Consider the following 18,796-nt stretch of genomic DNA (forward strand, 5'->3'; position numbering starts at 1 on the left):
GACAATAACAATTTACTTCTGAACCTGTTTAATTTGACACCGAGACACAATTGAAACACTGAGCCCGGCCCTTCCGGTACCAATAGAGACTCCAAACATCAGCCTTTCAGCTATGCCGGATTTGAATAGATTACCGTCCACTTCTTCTGAAGACTCCTACTTTAGTGATTCATCAGATGTCTCAAAGAAAAATAGACAGTTCCAAGAGTCTGTCACAGTTTCCAAAATGCCCAACCTGTCTGCATTAACTGCAGCTGCAAGGATGGACACTACCTTTGCAATGTGTTCAACCCTCGTTCAGAAGCAACATGACATACAATTCATATTAGCGAGGGTTGTGGACATTATTTTAAATAACAGTCACAGGACTTTTGCTTCTCCAGTGAACAATGAAGAAAAACAGGTTGGTGAGTCAAATACTGTCTCTGACTTTGGCACTCCCCTCTTGATTTTCCCAGATAGAATCAAAAGCCTAAAGGTGTTAATTGAGGAACAGAACATCAATGCGAATTCATGAGGAACAGAACATCAATGCAAATTCATATACACATGAGAATTATGAGGAACCAAACCTCATCAATGGCAATATCCGCAAATCAAAACATAGGAGGAGACTCAAGAAGAAGTCACGACATCTTCTACAGAAGAACACTTCTGGAACAGCAATAAAACAAAACAAATTAAGGGCAAACGCACAGGCGTTGGCTGCGTGCAAACAAATTGACCTAGCCTGTGTTGAAGACAAAGACTATTTCATAGTGACCCAAATATCGGGGTGAAACGGGCAAAAGATGCCCCTGAAACAAGTGCAGCAGATTCAGACCATGTCTGGCTTCGACCAAAGGAGGCTGAGCCAGACCTGCCCGTCATAATCCTGCCACTTGTCAAAAATTCCAACTTGAATCTCACAAAAGCGTCACAGTTGAGTTCAACAGCCTCTGCAAGGGAGGTTCTTTTGGAACATACTCTTAAAAACATGGTACAGCTGAATTTCAACATGGAGGAACAGTTCCCAGTGAAGAGCATCAACGAAACAATTTGTCCTCTGACAGCTGGTATAGAAAGGTGGATGAAAGAAGGCTGTTGTATATCAACAGCAAAACAATCAGTTACCACTTAGTTCCATTAGTACCACCTGGAGCATCCCTTTTATTAACCACACACAGCTTTTGCAATTGATCCATCGAATACCAGACTTAAAATAATAACTACTGGTGATATTAAGAAGGTGAGCTAGCAAGTAGTAGCAATTGGGTCACTGCTACTTTTGCATCTCCTGTGATTGTTCAAAGCCTATGCGCACACATTGACTAGTTTTACCACTTGGTGTTTGAGTTACAGGTTAGCCCACATACTTATGGGTCGCCTACGGTGTTGGCAATAAATTATAAATTGACAGGAATTCATTGTGTGTCAGTCGATAGCCATACCCAGTCATCAGTGCCCGGATAGAGTGGTCTATTATCTGGTCATATGCCTAATAGCTTTAGTGATATGCACATGGAATCACTTTCTGGAATGAACGTGAACCACATCCATAGTACAACTTGTTGACCAGCACATTCTAATTCTAGTCATGAGATTAATTTAATGTCATGGAACACAATGGGTTATCATTCGCTTATGTCAAGCCCGGATGGTAGGAACTTAGTCAATTCTGTGGATAATTTTGCTTTGAAGGAGACCTGGGTCACAGGAAAATTATCGATAGATGGATACACTATAGTAACATGCCTAGCTTGCAGTGGAAAAGAAGGACATCCATTTGGCAGACTTTGCATTGGTGTGAGGATCCAATTTGAAGCAGTCACATACAAGTAGGACATCAATTTGAAAAATGTACTCTGGGTGGGCATTAATAACCTACCGACTCAAAATACTTGGACTTTAGTTGTAACGTTGTATGATCCTCTGGATGGCTTATCCACCGCTGCCTTGTTCAACAGCTTAGCCCGGATACTGACACACTGGTTTGCGGAAGAGGCTGTGGGTGTCAGAGCTGCCATTGTAGCTGGAGATTTTAACGCAAAATCTTTAATGATGGAAGAGATGGATGTCAATGTATGTGTGGTTGATAGCTCGAGTGTTAGGGAGAAGCAACCAAATAGACACCAGAGTCTTCTTTTAGAGAAAGGAAAACAATGGTTAGAAGCAGTGAGCGATTTCAATATGCACCAACGAATGAGTCTGATCAGTTAAACTTTAAGACCTGACGGGCTAGAGGGAAGACGTCATATCTGGATGCTGTTTTTGTTTACAGAAGGTTTTAGCACGAGAACAGGTAAGTATGAGATGAAGTTTAATGATCAAAGTGACCATGCAGCCTTGGTGGCCACATTTCAATATTGGGCTGGGCTCCTAAAATGACCCTATCTGCTTTGGCTACTATAAATGCACAGCGCAATCGTATAAGGTGGACAGTAACACACATAAACCAAGCTAATATGATGTTGACCCAGTGATATCTGCCATTCTCAATACAAGTATTGTATAATTGAGGCTCTGCAAAATATTATTTCAACCCTTAAACAGGGTAGGTGCACACATTACATTACAAATCGAAATTAATTCCTGTATGATGTGAAAACGCAAAGGACCAATAAGCAATATCGTAATTCCCTCTGTTCAGTTAAGAACTCCAAACTATTAAATTATGAGGGGAAAAAATAGCCACAAAAAAAGCAGACAGCCAAATTAAAATCAAGGTTAACACAGCATAAGTTAAACAGGAATTCTGTTAATTGGAAATTGTTTTACAGATTAATAAGGGCACATGATGCCAAGAACCTTTGGCAATTATATCGCCTCACATTGCCCAACGTGTGCCTCAGGAAATAATTAGTATACCTGAGATTATCTGGGTCCAACATATTAAAAATCTGTTCTGGATCGGACTTGGAACACCATGCATAGACATAATTAGGAAAGGGGAGACAAGATTATCTGATATAGAATTCGGTGAGGGTGACATTTATCAGATTATTATAAAGCTCAAAACATCTAGGTGACCAGGTCCTGATAATCTCCCAAAAAGTGTGATAAAAAAGAATCCAGTTTTATGGGCGAAAATTCTATGTCATGGATTCAAGGCCATTATAGAAAGTTGTAACATTCCAGAGAGCTGGGGATCCTCGGTCGCTATGCTAGATGCCAGCAGCAACATTTTTGCAAAGATCCTTCTGAAACATCTTAACAGATGGTGTGAGGGCAAGAACCTGTTGGATTCGACACAGACATGCTTTTGTATTGGCTGTTGTACCGTGCACTGCATATAGGCATTGAAGCTATTACTGGCAGAGGACAGGAAAGTGTCTACTAGCTAACTAAATATCTGCTACGTGGACTATTCCTGTGCCTTTGATAGCGTAAACAGAACACGTCTATGGGAGAAGTTAAGTTCCTGGGGCATTGACCCCTGCACTATTAAACTTCATATGGGAGTTATATACTGGTACCAGTGTCACAGTTAGAATGTCACAGGCAGGCTCTCAAACTCAACTAATTGATACAAATATGGGACTTAAACATGGATGCGTCCTTGCACCCAACGTATACAACTTATATGTATCTGATTTGTATAAGGCCCTCGCAAACTGGCAATTTCCCCCCTAAAATGGCAGGTTTTCCTGTGAGTTGCATATGTTATGCAGATTACACAATCCTAATGGACCAATCTCTGCCAGGTCTACAGAGATATCTAGTCTGTTTGGAGGAATACGCAAAAGAAAACAGACTAAAGATAAACCAAAGTAAGACAAAGGTAATGATCTTGGGAGGTAGACAATGACACAATCTCACACATAATTGCCACCTTGGTGGGGAAAAGCTCGAAATAGTCAACTCCTATATATATATTTGGGAAGTCCAATTCTTTCCCAGCCTAACAGTAATTAGTTTAAGGAGTTGGTACAGACGAAGATCTCGGGCAGATGGCAAGTCATTAGAGAGTTTGTTAACCGGAGATGTGGCAGATCATTAGAGGCTTTGCGGGAGGCCTATGTGAAGAGCATGGTACCGGGTATACTATATGCTTCAGATCCCCTCGCTGAGAAAAATATAGTATGGCTGAGACTGCTTGAAGGATGATTACTTAGCTCTCTCTTTGGAGTTTCTCAGTCGGTTCCAGTAGAGGCTTTGCACCTTGAGCTGGGCCTGACTTAGTTGAACACCTTCTGCAAGATTGCGAGGTGCCTATTGTATATCAGATTAAATCATAAAATTGACGATCGTAATATTCTAAGGAACATCATGGTCAATCATGTGACACCGGTCTTGGCTAGGCCAAAGGGAATCGGTACAAATCAGGCCTATGTAGATCTACTGATTACTGCACACCAGCACTTTAAAAACCTTTGAATTCCACTAATGGAAGCTGAAGATACTGGGCATTTTAAAATAATGCTTACATGAAAATGAGCACCTTGGGATAAAGTGGGTAGCATTGATGAATTGAATGGGAAAAAGGCATCATGTTGAATATGCAAGGCAGGGATTTGCATTGAATTCCCCTTTTAGTTACTTAGATAAATGGTGCAGCTTAAAGCGGCACCAATTTGTTTTATATTAACGTTTGAATATCCTACCAGTATAAGAGTACACTGGAGCATGGAATGGGACACCAAGAGAAAAACGTCTGTATGGACTATGTAATACACACATTGAAACATCAAGGCATATCCTCACTGGTTGCAATGAATTACTTCTCCAATATAAAAAGGGCTATGCCAATTTTCATAGTGTCAATCTCGGTTACCTTTACAACCAATTCTGGTCCACAATTTATTCGGTAAATTCACTGGTTATTCCTGCTGCAGCATTTCACATCTGGAAATATTGTATAGAGAGACTGAAGCTTAGAGTGGACACATTCATAGGAAAATGCGTATTTCATCAAGATGAGAATCTCCCTCATTTTGATTAATTATTGGTCTTACGAATTGATGAATTTTAACAATTTAGGTTCCTTCTGCTTTTCTATTTTATGTTTTTTGCATTGTGATATGGTATGAATTCAATAATAATGTAATGTTTGACATGTTTTTATGGGTGCAAAAGGCATGTAATTTGCCATACACACCTAAATAAATAAATTATAAAAAAAAGAGGAAATATTTCTCTGAAGTTATGATTTTATGAAGAGGAAAAAGACTTGGTGAACACTAAAGAAGATTAAAGTTAAGGTGGTGGAACCAGTTGGACAGCATAACAATGATGATTGAATCCAGTAGTTCAGATATATTTTCATGCTTCTGTTCCATTTCAACGATTTTATGACCAAGAAAAAGAAAGACAATTTAACTAACAAACTTATAAGTAATGAAAGATGCAAGCTGAGCTAAACCCTGTGTGTTTTTGTAAACATCACAAATGTTAAGACATTAATCTATATTCTGATTTAAGGAGTATTTCAGTGATTGGGTAAAACTGTCTGGGAAGAAGACATTCTATTTTTTGTCCTTTATCGGCAATCCTTTCTTGTGTGAAGCCATCATATAATGCACTCTAATTACTTTTTACTCTTGGGTAAAATGGCATAGAGAGTAACTCTTGGTAAATGGAAATATGATATGTGATGGTAAGGTCTAACATTTTTCATAATGCAAAGCTATGTTAATCAACTATTTACTCATATGTACTTCAAATGCAGATATCCTTTGACTTGATAAGATTAGAAAACAGCAGTGGGGAACGTGACTAGAATAAAAATACACGTTTTTCTGAGGCCGTTGAGCATATAACTCTGCTTTCTAAAAGAAAGAAATTAAAGGAAAAGGGAAGCTATCTAAAGTTTCTTCAATATATAAAATGACAATAGATGAAAGGTTTGGATCAATTTAAATGGTCCTGTGGGGCTGAATGTTAGAAAAATCACACTATACTAGAAACACCCTTATTAGATATTGATCTGGAGTAAGAGTGTGACTCTGTCTTCCACTGCTGATGTCACACAATAATTGTCTGCTAATGTCAAACAATAATTCTATTTTCTAATGATCAGATGCTTGTAGAGTCAGTCTTAATTTTGGTAAATCAGTGTCAGCAAATCAGCGATTGCTGGAAGTTAAACACATTTATATAAATACTAGGTGCACCCAGTTTCTTAGTGAGATAAAATAATAGAAGGCAGTTCAAGGGCTGTCATAAGTAAAATAACAGCCCTTCGGTTTCCTTGTGGTCCATCTCAGATAACACAGATGTGTTGAAGCTAAAAGTCTAGGGTTACTGCATGTTAGAATGTTTCCTCTCTCTTGCCCTAATTTGCCCCTGACGTGTGTGCGTGAAAGCAAAGGTGTCTGGCTAATAATATCCCTTAAACATTGGTGAAACTCTGGTGAGACCTCAGGGCTTTAATCAACCATTGATGTTCTAGCGGTCTACAACTTTTGGCACTCCAGATCTTTTAGACTGCAACTCCTATCCGCTCTAGCCATCATAGACAACAGGGGTGGGGGTAGGGGGGGTGGTCATGGGAGTCATAGCCCAAAACATCCGGAGTGCTTCTGGTTGCAGACCCACGAATGTATCCTCAATTATATACTGTTAAGAAATTCTGCAATACAGTCCAACATATTATTATTAACAGGTAGCATGCTACAATAGCATGTTGTGAATAATGGTATGCAATATATTATCAAATGCTTTACTTGTTATGTTATACATCCCCAACAGTGGCATGTGATCATATATACATATGCCTATTTGGTTGCGTAATGTAAACATTTAAAATAAATACATTTCTTAAAACGAAATGAAACAGTACATTTCGGTGACTTGTGTTATCACCTACTGGTGTTTCAACACCTATGTAAACTATGCTTGTAAAGAAAGATATAACGATTAGAGGCGTTAATGAGACCTTTCCAGCGAGGCCCGACCTACCTTTTTTAGGGCATAGACTTTCATATGCAGGTTCTCCCTTCTCGTTCACCTCTACTTTCTTCCACCTGTTGGGGTACTTCCTGTCCATCTTCACCACCACCCTGGGGCCCTGTTTCTTGAGGAAGAGCGAGCGGTCGGCCACCTCGAGTAGGCCGTCGCTGTCGTGGCACGCCCATCGAGGCGCCTGGGAGCAGTTGGTGAAGATGGCCGGGCGAGAGTGCTTGGCAGAAGAGTTGGAGATGCTCAGGCAGTGGCGGGACCTTACATGGAGCAGCTTCTCGTCCTCGGTCCACATCCACTGCTGGTTTTGGCTGCTGATGTTGCATATTCCCACACTCACTACCACCTGGCTTCCAAGAATACACTGCTGCTTCTGGACATGGACAATCAGAAAGCCCTCTGGAAGATGAAAACCAACACACATCAAAACAATCCCATGTGCACAGATAACATCCAACCACACTTTGTTTTTATACAATCAGTGTGACTTTTTGAAGCAGAATTGGGCGATGTACTTCAGTGAGGAAAGGGGTGTCGTGCCCCATTTAGCAGCCATTGGACATTAAACTCATCTGGGCAAGCTAAAATTCATAGTTAATGCAGTTGCTTTTTCTCACAGAAGGTAGCATATTTGTGTATTTGCCGCAGATAAAATGGCTGCTTGTGTTTGTTTTTAGTAAATATCGCTGTCATATTTAGTGTGGTAAGTGTGACTGCCAAGTGGTCTATGTGACGGTATTAGCATCATTGACCTAAAAACATTTGATTACATTTTTTTGACCTTTTTATCAGTCAAATTTAATTAAACATATATATGGGGTGGGCAAGGGTATAGATTAGGTTAAGGGGAAGTGGGGGGTGGGTTGCGGGGGTATCCCTCCGCATTTTAGACTGAAACAAAATGTCATATAAATTCGATCAAATGTGATTAGGTCAAATAAACCCACACCCTATGTGACAGCCAACCCCATCACACCTATTTAGATTGCAACACTTTCCATGCTGGAACTTTTAGTTTAACTATTCACACTATAGCCATTGACTTACAAGTTACAGAGTGGGATGTCTTTTATGGCTGAAAGGACAAGACATGTAGTAGCGAGCTGGCACCATTTCATCAGGAACACTTTTATGCAATCATGGTTTGTGAGCTAACACCATTCCGCGGCAGGGGACTTTTAGGTCCATACTTATAACGAAAAACAAAGAATTGCAAGTCCCAACACTGAAAGCGCTGTTGGCTGAACATCTAGTATTGTCTTAAGGTGTTCATAATGACATGGGGCAAGGTGTCAAACCTGAGAACTGCTTGAAGGTGCCATATGAGACATAACAGCAGTGATATTGCAAATACCATTTCTTAGATTTATGTTATTGGGGTCTTGTAGTGCACACGTTCACACCAGTGTCGCCTTGGTGCTGTTACAGGATATTGTGCATTTCAAACCTAACAGCACAATAGGCCAATGTTTGAGCTGTTTCTGGAACTTCATGTGGTCCAGTATCTCATGCATTGAGTTTGGGAGTGAGTGCCATAGCGATGGTGGTTGAACAGCAAGGGTGCGTCCTCCAATCCATAGTCTCCTGTATTGACATATCTTGGGTCCCATCTGGGTTGGTAGTGAGTCAGATGGTTTTTCATGAACCATTGACTTAGATGGAGAAATGCTTTCTGAAAAGTGCAAACTACTCTAAACTTGACAGGCTTCTCTACCGGAAGCCCATGGAGTCTAGCCAGGACTGGAGGGATGTCACATCTTCACTGTGTATTAGTAAGAAGAGGCAATCCAGGATTGCTTAGCAGTTGTGGCCTAGTGGGGCCCTACTTAGAGAGTTCAATCCGGGGGACATTAACATCATCAATCCTCAAATGTTACCAATATGATGACCATCTGTACTTGTGGAAAAGTCAAAAGAATGGGAAGGCCCCTTTAATGATGGTCAGGTAGTATAAAGCAGACCCTACTTTATGTGTGACCAGATCATTAAGGGAGAGCTTTGGCTCTAGCAGTAGCCCTAGAATTCTCAGACTCTCTGATGGAAGCAAAGATCAGCTGATGGCGGCTGGCCAGACCCTTTGAAGATTCATCAAAGAATATTGATTAACCACCAAAACTTTAGATTTCTTGAAGATCAACTTTAGCCAGTTGTGCCCTGTCAATATATCTCTGTAAACAATCAGCAAGAATTTAAGATCCATGGCATTAGAAGCATTTAGCGCAAGGATGTGTTTCATCCAGATAGTTGTAATAATTAAAGCAATGATCGTACAGAAATACTAACATGTGGCACAGAGATTGATGTTTGGTGTGGTACTGCTCTGTTAATGGGAATAAGATCAGATGTAAAAGAGAAGATACACTGCCTGCTATCTTGTCACTCAAAAAGGTATGCCATCCATCTCAGCACCGAACCACGCAGGCTGGAATCTTTGAGGCGTGTTAGGAGTACCCAACGGGGGACAGTTCCGAAAGAGGTACAAAGATCTGACAGTATTAGGGCCTTAACATCGTCTGTGCTGGATTACTTTCCTTAGATCATCATGGGCTGCTGTTAGTACAGAGTCGGAACTGTGGCCTCCTCCAGAGCCAGCCGTTCAATGAGAAACGAATCACTTTGAATGAACGGTTAACGCTGCTTGACCAACATTCACCCCAGTACTATTGAAATCAACGTCAGGTTTGATGTGGGGTGAAAGGTTCCTCGATCAGTGGGATCCAGACTAGGCTTCATTAAGAGTGGAACTGTCACTGCTTCAGTGCTTTCACTAGGGTCTACTCTTGTTATCAAAGAAAGAATAAGGTTGTGCAACATCTGTACTGTATGTACACCATGGAAGGCATGGGGTCATCTGGGGAGCCTGATGTTGTACATGCTTGTACAAATGTTAGAAAGGTATTGGGTGGACATGCTTAGACTTTTGAATCTCAGTCTTTGCTTCAGAGACATATATTACTAAGTCTGAGCTCTCTGTATTATTCTGGGTGCCGTCCGCTTTTAGTTTACCTGTAATGTGTGCATGTCTACCTTGCCTTTGTGTATAAAAGGACAAAGCAATTATGTTGTGTATTTCTTGGAAGGCCATCTGAAGGCCACCAGGCGATCTAAATCTCTCTTATAAGATATATAGGGCTTACTGTGTGTATGTGGATATCAGTATTTGTTTTGTCTAAAACACTGATTGTGCTTATTCTTGTGAGTGCAGTGCTTTGTGTGAAGTTCGGCCTCAGCCGCGTTGCATTGAAGACGCCATTTTCTCATTAGGCATCTCTTTGTCCTCTTTGCTGCACTAGTGCGGACAGTGAATCTATTTATTGTCTGCTCAGTGAAATGTTATGTTATTGACTAGTTAATAGTTTGAGCATGGTAAACTTGCTTTAAGAAGCTGTAAGCCTAGAAACAAACCACGCGGTCACACATTCACGTCTTCACTGCAGTTTGCTTACCTTTGTTTCAATAAATCCCTGTCTATGTTATCGGCAGCAAAGCTAGGCTATGCTTTTGAGGATTTGGTTTTGGTTGGTAAATATCATTAACTGTTATGGACTTCAATTTTCTTCAGTAAGAGCAGTGTGCTATACAACTCATGATAAATTAGTCTTCAGTTACCCAATAATGGTGTCTGCTCGCACTTGACTGTCCATTAATTAAATTGTGAAGGGGTGTCTTTGCTCCAAAACTAGCACACCTGTGCACTTGTCAACTTTGTCCAAGTTATTGAGGAGTAGTTCATCCAATGCTGTTTCTTTTTTATGCATTTTGATACTTGTAATCTAGGTTTTATTATGGATAAAGCAAAACTGCAAGTCCCGAGCATTGTCAAAGCCACCAGTTTTGTCTTTTGTGTAGGCATAGCATGGGCATTTTCCAGGCACTGCCATGAAGGTACTACCTGGACATAAGATTGCAACATCTAGCAAATGGTGTTAGTACCTGGGAAAGGGTATGTCCTTGGTCCACTTCTTTTCACTCTCTATATTTCAGCTCTTGGTGCCCTGATACCCTCTGGCAGCTTCCCCTATCAATTCTTCGCTGATGACACTCAGATCTTTTTCTTTCTCTCGTTACCTGATGAGCTGTTGTCAAAAATGTCAAACTGTCTCTCGCCAGCAAATATTGGATGGCATCTCTATCCCTCATGCTCAACTCCACAAAGACTGAAGTTCTCTACTTCCCAGCCAAACAGACAATCCCCCTCTTTTTCTCTCCTGACTACCTTCCTTACTCTGCTTCCGTCGTAATCTTGATGTTGTCTTTGACCCATCTCACAACTTCTTGCTCTTCATCTCCAAATCTGCCACTGCAGCCAGACTCAACTGACTCAATATCAGAAAAATCTGTCATCTTCCTTTCAATGCTGCTAAACAGATATTCTCTTCCTTAGCCCTTTCTAGATCAGACTACCGTGCCAGTCTCCTCTATGGCCTTATCAACTATGCTTTTTCACCTCTGGGCAAAGCCGTCAACTTATCAGTCTGCACACTTTTCATCCTTTCTCGCTTTACCTCTACCTCCTCGGCCCGTCGCCAGTTTGGCTGTCTATCTATGAAACAAAGAGCTAATTGTAAACCTCTCATCATCTTCAAAACTATCCATGGACTTTCTCCACCCTAGCTATCGGCTCATCTCTCTCCCTACTCTTCCCATCACTCATTACAATCATCCTCAGCTCCCCTCATTGCCAGTACTCAAGCCCCCTTTGCTCCCTCTCGCTTCCACCCTCTCCTTGCTCCGCTACTTCGGAATGCTTTTCCTGTCCTCTGTACTACCCCAACTCTACCAATTTTTAAATCCATCGTCCAAGACCTCCTCCTTTCTGAATAACCTGTTTCCTAGCACTCTACGTTACTCCATCACCCTGCTTCCTGCTCTCCTTACCCACCCAGACAACCCTACTGCATTTTTACATCACCCCTCCATCCTTAATTTAGCACTTCCTCCACCATCCCGTTCCTATGTTATTCTGTCGTTTCCTCATCCATGGTTTATGTTTCCCCTTCCTCTGCAACATCTGGTCTTCAAGTCACATTCTCTCACCCCTTTGTCAAGGACCCATGCCCTCCACTGTGCTATCAATGGTACATTTTGTAAGCGTGTTTGTGCCAAAAATGCATTGCTTTTCTGTGATTTCTATAAATAAATATTTGATCAGTGCCTGGCAAATGTCTATCTAAGGCCTATACACAAACCATGACTGTTGGATTTGCCAATGCTAGTTTTGAACAGGAATTCAGTGTACGGAATAGTTGCAAAGACAGACCTACGGCTAATAAATCAAGTGGTTGAAGGGACAAAGCTTCAATTAGGCCATTTATGTCCAGGAGACTATTTATAAGTAGCAATGCATCCCCTTAAAGGCACAGAGCTAAAACAAAGAGATTTGGTGGCGTGGAGGGAGGGTTGCTATGTGGTGGTGGGGCAGGGGGGCTGGTCAGAATAGGCATAGGGACTATAATGGCCATTGGTAGCCAATGGTGGGTAAAGCACAAACAGCACCCACATATTGTGCGTCCCACCTCACATCCAATCTCAGTCCTATCTTTACTTCCTTTGTCAGTAGGTTGAGTTTATAGGTGATACTTACAGTGCCACCTAAAAGCCGAAAATAAAAAGTTGAGTGGAGAATAATTTCCTGCATTTTGTGTGGCATGTTAGTGCGAGCTATCTGCCAGGTGTCACTCTCATCCAATTTAGCTAACAGCTCTTCGCATGCATGACTTGCAGACTAAAGTTAAAGAGAAAAAGAAACTATAAGTACCAGAATGCAAAGCCCCGCCAGTTAAAGTCACGTGGCCTGGGACGCATTCGTAACCACCCATAATATTGACTGTATTCCTTCTGTCCATAAACTCTAGACTATAACACGCTGCCTGGAAGCGGCAGATATTTTGTTTCACTCTCATGGAGGCTAACCACGCTTCATGACATCATCACTGTGCACCAGAACGTTCTAATAAGATATGGCTCTGGTAAGATTCTTTGCAACAAATGCACATTAAGCTTATGTGATTTTTCTGAAACGGTTTTGGAACCATTTTTTAAGAGATGGATTTCGACAAACAACTGGTTGCACAGGTCGACCTACGCCCAGAAAAATGTGCCATATTCCATGAAGGAATACCTGGAACGCTGCACATGCTAGAATATAATGTTATTTGTTTAATGAACCCATGAAAACAAGAGCCCAGATATAGAGTGTTTTGGTACTAAATCAGTCACAGTGGATTAGCCCATAATAGTATGAAATGTGAAAACAAACCCATGTCAACAGGATTTACTTCCTACAGTACTGTTTTTTTTAACTTAACACCATGCTGGGACTTGTATGCCCATGTTGCATAATGTTTTTTTTAAAACTTTATAATGTTGCATAATGTTGAACAGTCAAACTACAAGTCCCAGAATCCAACGTGTGGTTATCTAAAAGAGTGGATGAGCTGACGATGACCCCACAAGAGGCGGCCGTGCAGTAGTAGCGAATAATGCAATGCGAGGCCCTGCTGCCACCAGACTCCCTGCACAACACTATGGCAGCATGCCAAGGCTTTGTTAGGACCTGTGGAAAAAAGGGATCCGGTTTGGAGCAAGACAGAATGGTGACACCCATATTGGTAGCCATGTAGCCATATCTATATCAAGTTACAGTTCACAACTAGAAGGCAGCTGTGACTGTTATTATTCACTATCAATGAAACCCATTTTAGAGTCTATTCAAATTCGACCTTGTAACAACACATTAAGGGTGCCCACCTGACTTCACGAACAGCAAGTAGCACCTTTAAAGCTCTGGACTTTCATTTAACACAGAAGTGTATTCTATGAGGAAGTGTATTCCATGAGTTGGGGTCTTGGCTATCCTCAATAGAGCACATTTTTCTTACGCACCCAATACCCGCTATTTATATAAACAAGAAATTCCAAAGATAGTTGCCAACATGATCCATTCCAATCTGTACGTGCTTATTCAGCAATGTTTTTTTCTTTGCAATCTGGAGGTAATTCTGATTATTCCCATTAGAAAACTCAGAGTACACATCTCGCAATGCAAAGATAAAACCTGGAAGCCAGAACTGGACAAGCACCTACAGACTGGAATGGGTCATGTTGGCAACTATGGAGAGGAGGGTGTCGTAGCGGTCCGCTCACCCCTAAACATCACGCAACACAAATAAGACATCATAAAAGGGTCTCTGGTGAGGGCAGCTCTGAAGAAAAGAGGAACACGGTAGCCATGAAAATGATGTTTGTCGAAGTAAGTTGACTTTATACTCTCGCTATACCCTCACAGCTGTAAATATTCCTAGACCTGTTTTCTTTTTTTTAAATACTGGGTGGCAACGGTCCTCATTTTCAAAGGCCACCCAAACGCCTCAGACGTTTGAAAGGTCGTCGTGCAGAGGTGCCCGCACCCCGCCTGGCCTGCGAGGGCTCTACGCGGGCCCCGGGGACGCCGCGCGCGCCGTGCCCCCGCTCTGGAGCGCTGCGCGGGCCCGGGAGGCGCGCTTTCTTCATTAAACATCTCCTGAGGCGTGAGGGCCCTGCGTGAGCCGCCTGGCCCGGGACAGCCGGCCTTTCCTGGCCTGTCCCCAGAGGGGGAGCGACCCAGGAGTCGGCCCCGGTGGCCTGGGCCCCGCGCGCGCCGCCACCCCCACTCCCCGCGCCCCTGGGGGCCCGACTTACCTGCGAGCCGCAGCGCCAGGCAGGTGAAGAGCGCGAGCCGCGGGCTGAAGAAGGCGTCCATGTTCGCCCCCATCACAGCCGCTCCATGCTGCTCTCCACAGAGCCCGAGGAGCGGCGCTGGCCGAGGAAGGAAACGCGCCTTCACGGGGGGAAAAGTCAGTGACGAACACTTCCTTCTATTCAATTGTTTTTTGGGACAGTTACACCGGACTGTCATCCCGTATCGTTCACCAATATCGACTGTCTCACTCTGCTGTGTGTGTTGGGGCTGCGAAGGCGGCCAGGCCGAGTGAAGTGCGGTGCCCCGTTGTCATGGGGGGATGGGGGGGAGAGGGGACTGTGATCTCGCGCTGCGCGCACATGTCTGCAGGTGTGTGCGGCGTAAACACGGCCTCGGCACCTTAATGACATGTTAGCCGGCCGCCGCGCGGGTGGCACTCGCGGCGGGCCCGTGTTTCTTGTCAGGGTCTGAATTCCTTCCGGGGTGTTTCCTGTCAGTAGCATGTGTGCACCTAAATAGACGCGCTCTTCACACTACACCAGGAGTTGTGGTTTGGAAGCTTAAGCAGCAACGTTGAAGCCCAGAGACCAGATATCATATCTTTACTCCATCACACCGTGTGATCCTGAACCAACCACCCCATATGCATACGTCTACTTTTACATGGCAGAATGTGGAGCGCATAGAAGCAGGCCCACACGCAGCACGAAGCACTTTTACATATAGATGAACATGCCACTTTATTTCAAAACTTTGTTTGCACTTTTATATTCGTTTGACTCCACACTGTCACACAGCTTTAAGAGCGCCAAGAGGCCACACAGGTGGCAACAGTGCGCGGAATGAGAACCCATCGCATAACGTTCCACTGCTGCCTTCAGAACATCGAAACAACAGGCCACTCGTTTTGAAATGCAGAGCTGCTCAAACTCAATCCAGTCTCAGTAATCTACTCCTTTGCTCAGCAAGGATGCCCCCCCCCATCCACAACATTTACCAATATGCGTGTCATGAAGCCCCTCTACTGATGAGTGCAGTTTCTCTCAGCATCGTTCTGACAGGGTTCCAAATTATAAACGCCTCGCTAAAACCTAAGAATAATCTCTTTGAAGGAGAGGTGTAACAACGGCAAAACTAACAGGCAGGGCTGGAAAGCAAATGGCATTATTTTGACATGCATTGCACAAACATGCAAAAGGAATGAGAAAAGGAACAAAATAAGAGAGTGCAGGCAGCACATGGAAAAGTACATTTTTTTTTTCGGATTCAATTGCATCTCGCTGTACTCTCTCGAACTCTGGTACTCGTCTCTTCACAACTTATAAACCCCCCCCCCCCCCCTCTGTGCCCCCACCAGCTTTCGCTCCTTTTCCATACTTGCCCCGCTTCACTGGAATACTGTCCCCATGGCCATCAATGAAATCTCTTCAGTAGAACCCTTCAAAATAGGGCTCAGACTTCACCTGCTAGCAATGGAAGTAGCCCCCAATTTCCCCAATGTTCTTATCCAAACTAACCACGACCCACCCCATCTGCATTCTCCTCTTCAGGGCCACTCTTTGCAATTTGTATACGAATCAAAACTGGCCCCAGACTTTCAATATTAAAAATATTGTTATGTACTTCAGTCCCGCCTCTTGTATATGTTCTCACTCTTACACCTTCACCACCTGGTGTATGTCTCTCAATCAAACGATGCTCTTATGTAATGGCGCCCTACACTAACACTGCCTCGGCACTCTCTTATTGACTACTCAATAAATACAGTAGTGAATCTGTATTTGCACGCCTCAGCTGGTCGGTTGATGTTACTGGCAAAGTAGACATCCATCGTGTCTTCTTGTGGGAGTTCAGCTTGAGTTTCGCGGATCCTGCAATTGTTCTGCTTTTTCAGGGCCAGTTACAGTCAAGACTCGAGAATAGAGATGTTGCTGGTTAAGCCCACCTGAGAACAGCTGCAGACGAGAACAGACAAATTGCATACTCTTCCATGTCATCAAGTGTACTTTATTGGACATTTATATGAACCAAATTTGACATCACCGCTCCAAAATGGCCGACTCTTCATTACCCTTTACACATGAGTCTTGGCTTTTCTGTCAATGGGAATGCCAGCATCAGGTCCCCAAACAAGACATACCATTATGAGGACAGACCGCATTGTTTTGTTTCTTCTTGAGTAGCTGAACACATGCGGAGCACCCATTGATAGCCAACACTTTGAAGGTGGACTCAGTACGTTTTAGCTTTGTGGTGACAATAACTTGTATTGGGCTCATTGGAAGCAATACACAAAGCACACAAATGCATGTGCACGCTTTCAGGAGCCACAAAGGACCTTTCTTCAGAGATCCCATTTAAAGCTTCCCAACTCTGTAAAAGACAGACATTTATTGAAACCCCTTACTGTTATATACTGTAAATACGACTCACAAGCTTTACAAATACACTGGATCGAGGCCAGCCCCTAAGACAATCCACAGGAGAGGCCAAGCTTCAACACAGGCAACGAGGTCATTGTGCTGTGTTGCTGCTTATAAGACTGACCGCATAGCGACAATACGTTGCTAATGGTACAAAAAAAGCACACTTTGCTAGAAAATATTGGCAGCTGTTGAACAATAAAAAGAAAACAGAAAACAAGTGACATTTTGTGAAATTTTGTTTCAGGTTCAGAATTGACTTCTTGCAACAACAGCAGCGAGGAATGTTCTGCGATTAGAGGGGGGCCCCTTACTCCCTCACAACAACGGGTTAATAATAGCACTTGACAGGTACAGAGTTATATACCATGAGGCCATTTACAAGACAGAATTTGCACACGTTAAAGCTTTTATACACATGATAACCACAGACCCAGCCGGCCGCGCCCACTGGCCGTACATACATTCTATATGGCAGGTATTTAGAACTGGTACATACATGAACCCATCCGTAAGATACATATGTCACGAAGCCACGTAGAGGAGCATCCGTACACAGAGCTCTGGGCATTCGTGGGAGGGGGCTTATAATACATTCATTTACAGTGGCTCTCCTTCCTGCCCTCCTGTTTGACAGGCCCCCACCCTCAAACCCCCAGTTCAAGCCAGAGGTTGTCTGCCGAGTCTTTCCACCAAAAGCGTAGGATGGACCCTGTGCAGGTTGCTGGTTGGTAACTCCAGGTTACCAAAAGAGGTTCACTTCCAATCACCATCCGCTTCCGGGTTCACTGGACAGTCTCTGCACATAGCTTCCTTTCGTACAAACTCAGGGCGTGATGCACAAACTCGTACTGCTCGCTCGTCTGGACCATCCCGCCTCTGAAAAACATGGGCAAGACTTTCATTTTAATGGCTGCAGCCATGTCTGGCACTTACAGTAGAATTCACAGTACTTATTGGTGTCCATTTTACAAAGTAGTATCTTCATATTATCATGATTATTTAGTTATTTCTTATTACGCGCCGCATGGGCCTCAAGGCATATTGCTGCTAATACCACATGGGTGGTACTGCCACACTGTGAATGGTACAGGTACATTGTGCGTGCATATAGCCACATTTAACTGGTATTACCCAAATTGTTCATTTACAATTGTTCGAATGATTCAATTGTTAGAATAACAGGGGTCCTAATTGACCTTCTGCACAATTGACCGTATGGTCATTTTTATATATATATAATGGGTTGGGTCGGGGTAATAATAACATAAGGGGATTGGGTGGGGGGTTGGGGATGGGGGTTGGATTGGCTGGGGGGAAATGGGGGTTTCCCCTGCATATATCTCCTAATTGACCGTTTAAATTCAGTCAATTGTGCAGAAGGTCAATTGTCATTCAAACAATTGTCATACGTACAATTCGTATATATAACCATTTAACCAGGGGTCCTCCACCAATGTGGCATTTACGACAACCTGTTGTATGGATGTTATTTGCCATTGTGGGAATTATGGATGGGCAATTACATTTGACGTTATTTATTGAGATTTATAAAGTCTTTTTGCCCAGGTGCCGTACATAATTATAGAACATGGTGCGTAAGAAACATTTCGACAGCAATCATTAATCAATAGAGGAGTGTAAAAAGGATTCAAGTGATGGGAGGAATGGACAGGTCCTGGGAGGGAGTATAAGAAAGAAAGTCGGATTGGGCAAAGACATCGAGACACAAAAGAGAATGGACACGGGAATAAAGAGTCATAAGAGAAGAAAGATAAGGATGGTCCAGACAATGGATGCATTTATTAACAAT

General features: G+C 42.9%; 2 protein-coding genes across 3 annotated transcripts in view; both read right to left on the bottom strand.

Annotated features, from left to right (window-relative positions):
* The window catches only part of PTPRB (protein tyrosine phosphatase receptor type B), a 442,488-nt gene extending 427,738 nt beyond the window's left edge, over positions 1 to 14,750 (bottom strand). The window contains exons 1-2 of the mRNA XM_069628245.1: positions 14,560 to 14,750; positions 6,880 to 7,278 (exon numbers count right to left, since the gene is read on the bottom strand). Of these exons, the coding sequence (XP_069484346.1) occupies positions 6,880 to 7,278; positions 14,560 to 14,632 (472 nt within the window). The 5' untranslated portion in view covers positions 14,633 to 14,750. The remainder of the gene's footprint in view (positions 1 to 6,879; positions 7,279 to 14,559) is intronic.
* A 1,796-nt stretch (positions 14,751 to 16,546) lies between these two features.
* Positions 16,547 to 18,796, bottom strand: part of PTPRR (protein tyrosine phosphatase receptor type R) — a 1,074,582-nt gene continuing 1,072,332 nt past the window's right edge. For both annotated transcript variants that reach the window (XM_069628248.1, XM_069628247.1), the window contains exon 14: positions 16,547 to 17,862. In XM_069628248.1, coding sequence (XP_069484349.1) covers positions 17,769 to 17,862 — 94 coding nt within the window. In that variant the 3' untranslated portion in view covers positions 16,547 to 17,768. The remainder of the gene's footprint in view (positions 17,863 to 18,796) is intronic.

Source organism: Ambystoma mexicanum, chromosome 12 (genome assembly GCF_040938575.1).
Source record: "Ambystoma mexicanum isolate Mex_15411 chromosome 12, UKY_AmexF1_1, whole genome shotgun sequence".
In the NCBI taxonomy this organism is placed as follows: Eukaryota; Metazoa; Chordata; class Amphibia; order Caudata; family Ambystomatidae; genus Ambystoma; species Ambystoma mexicanum.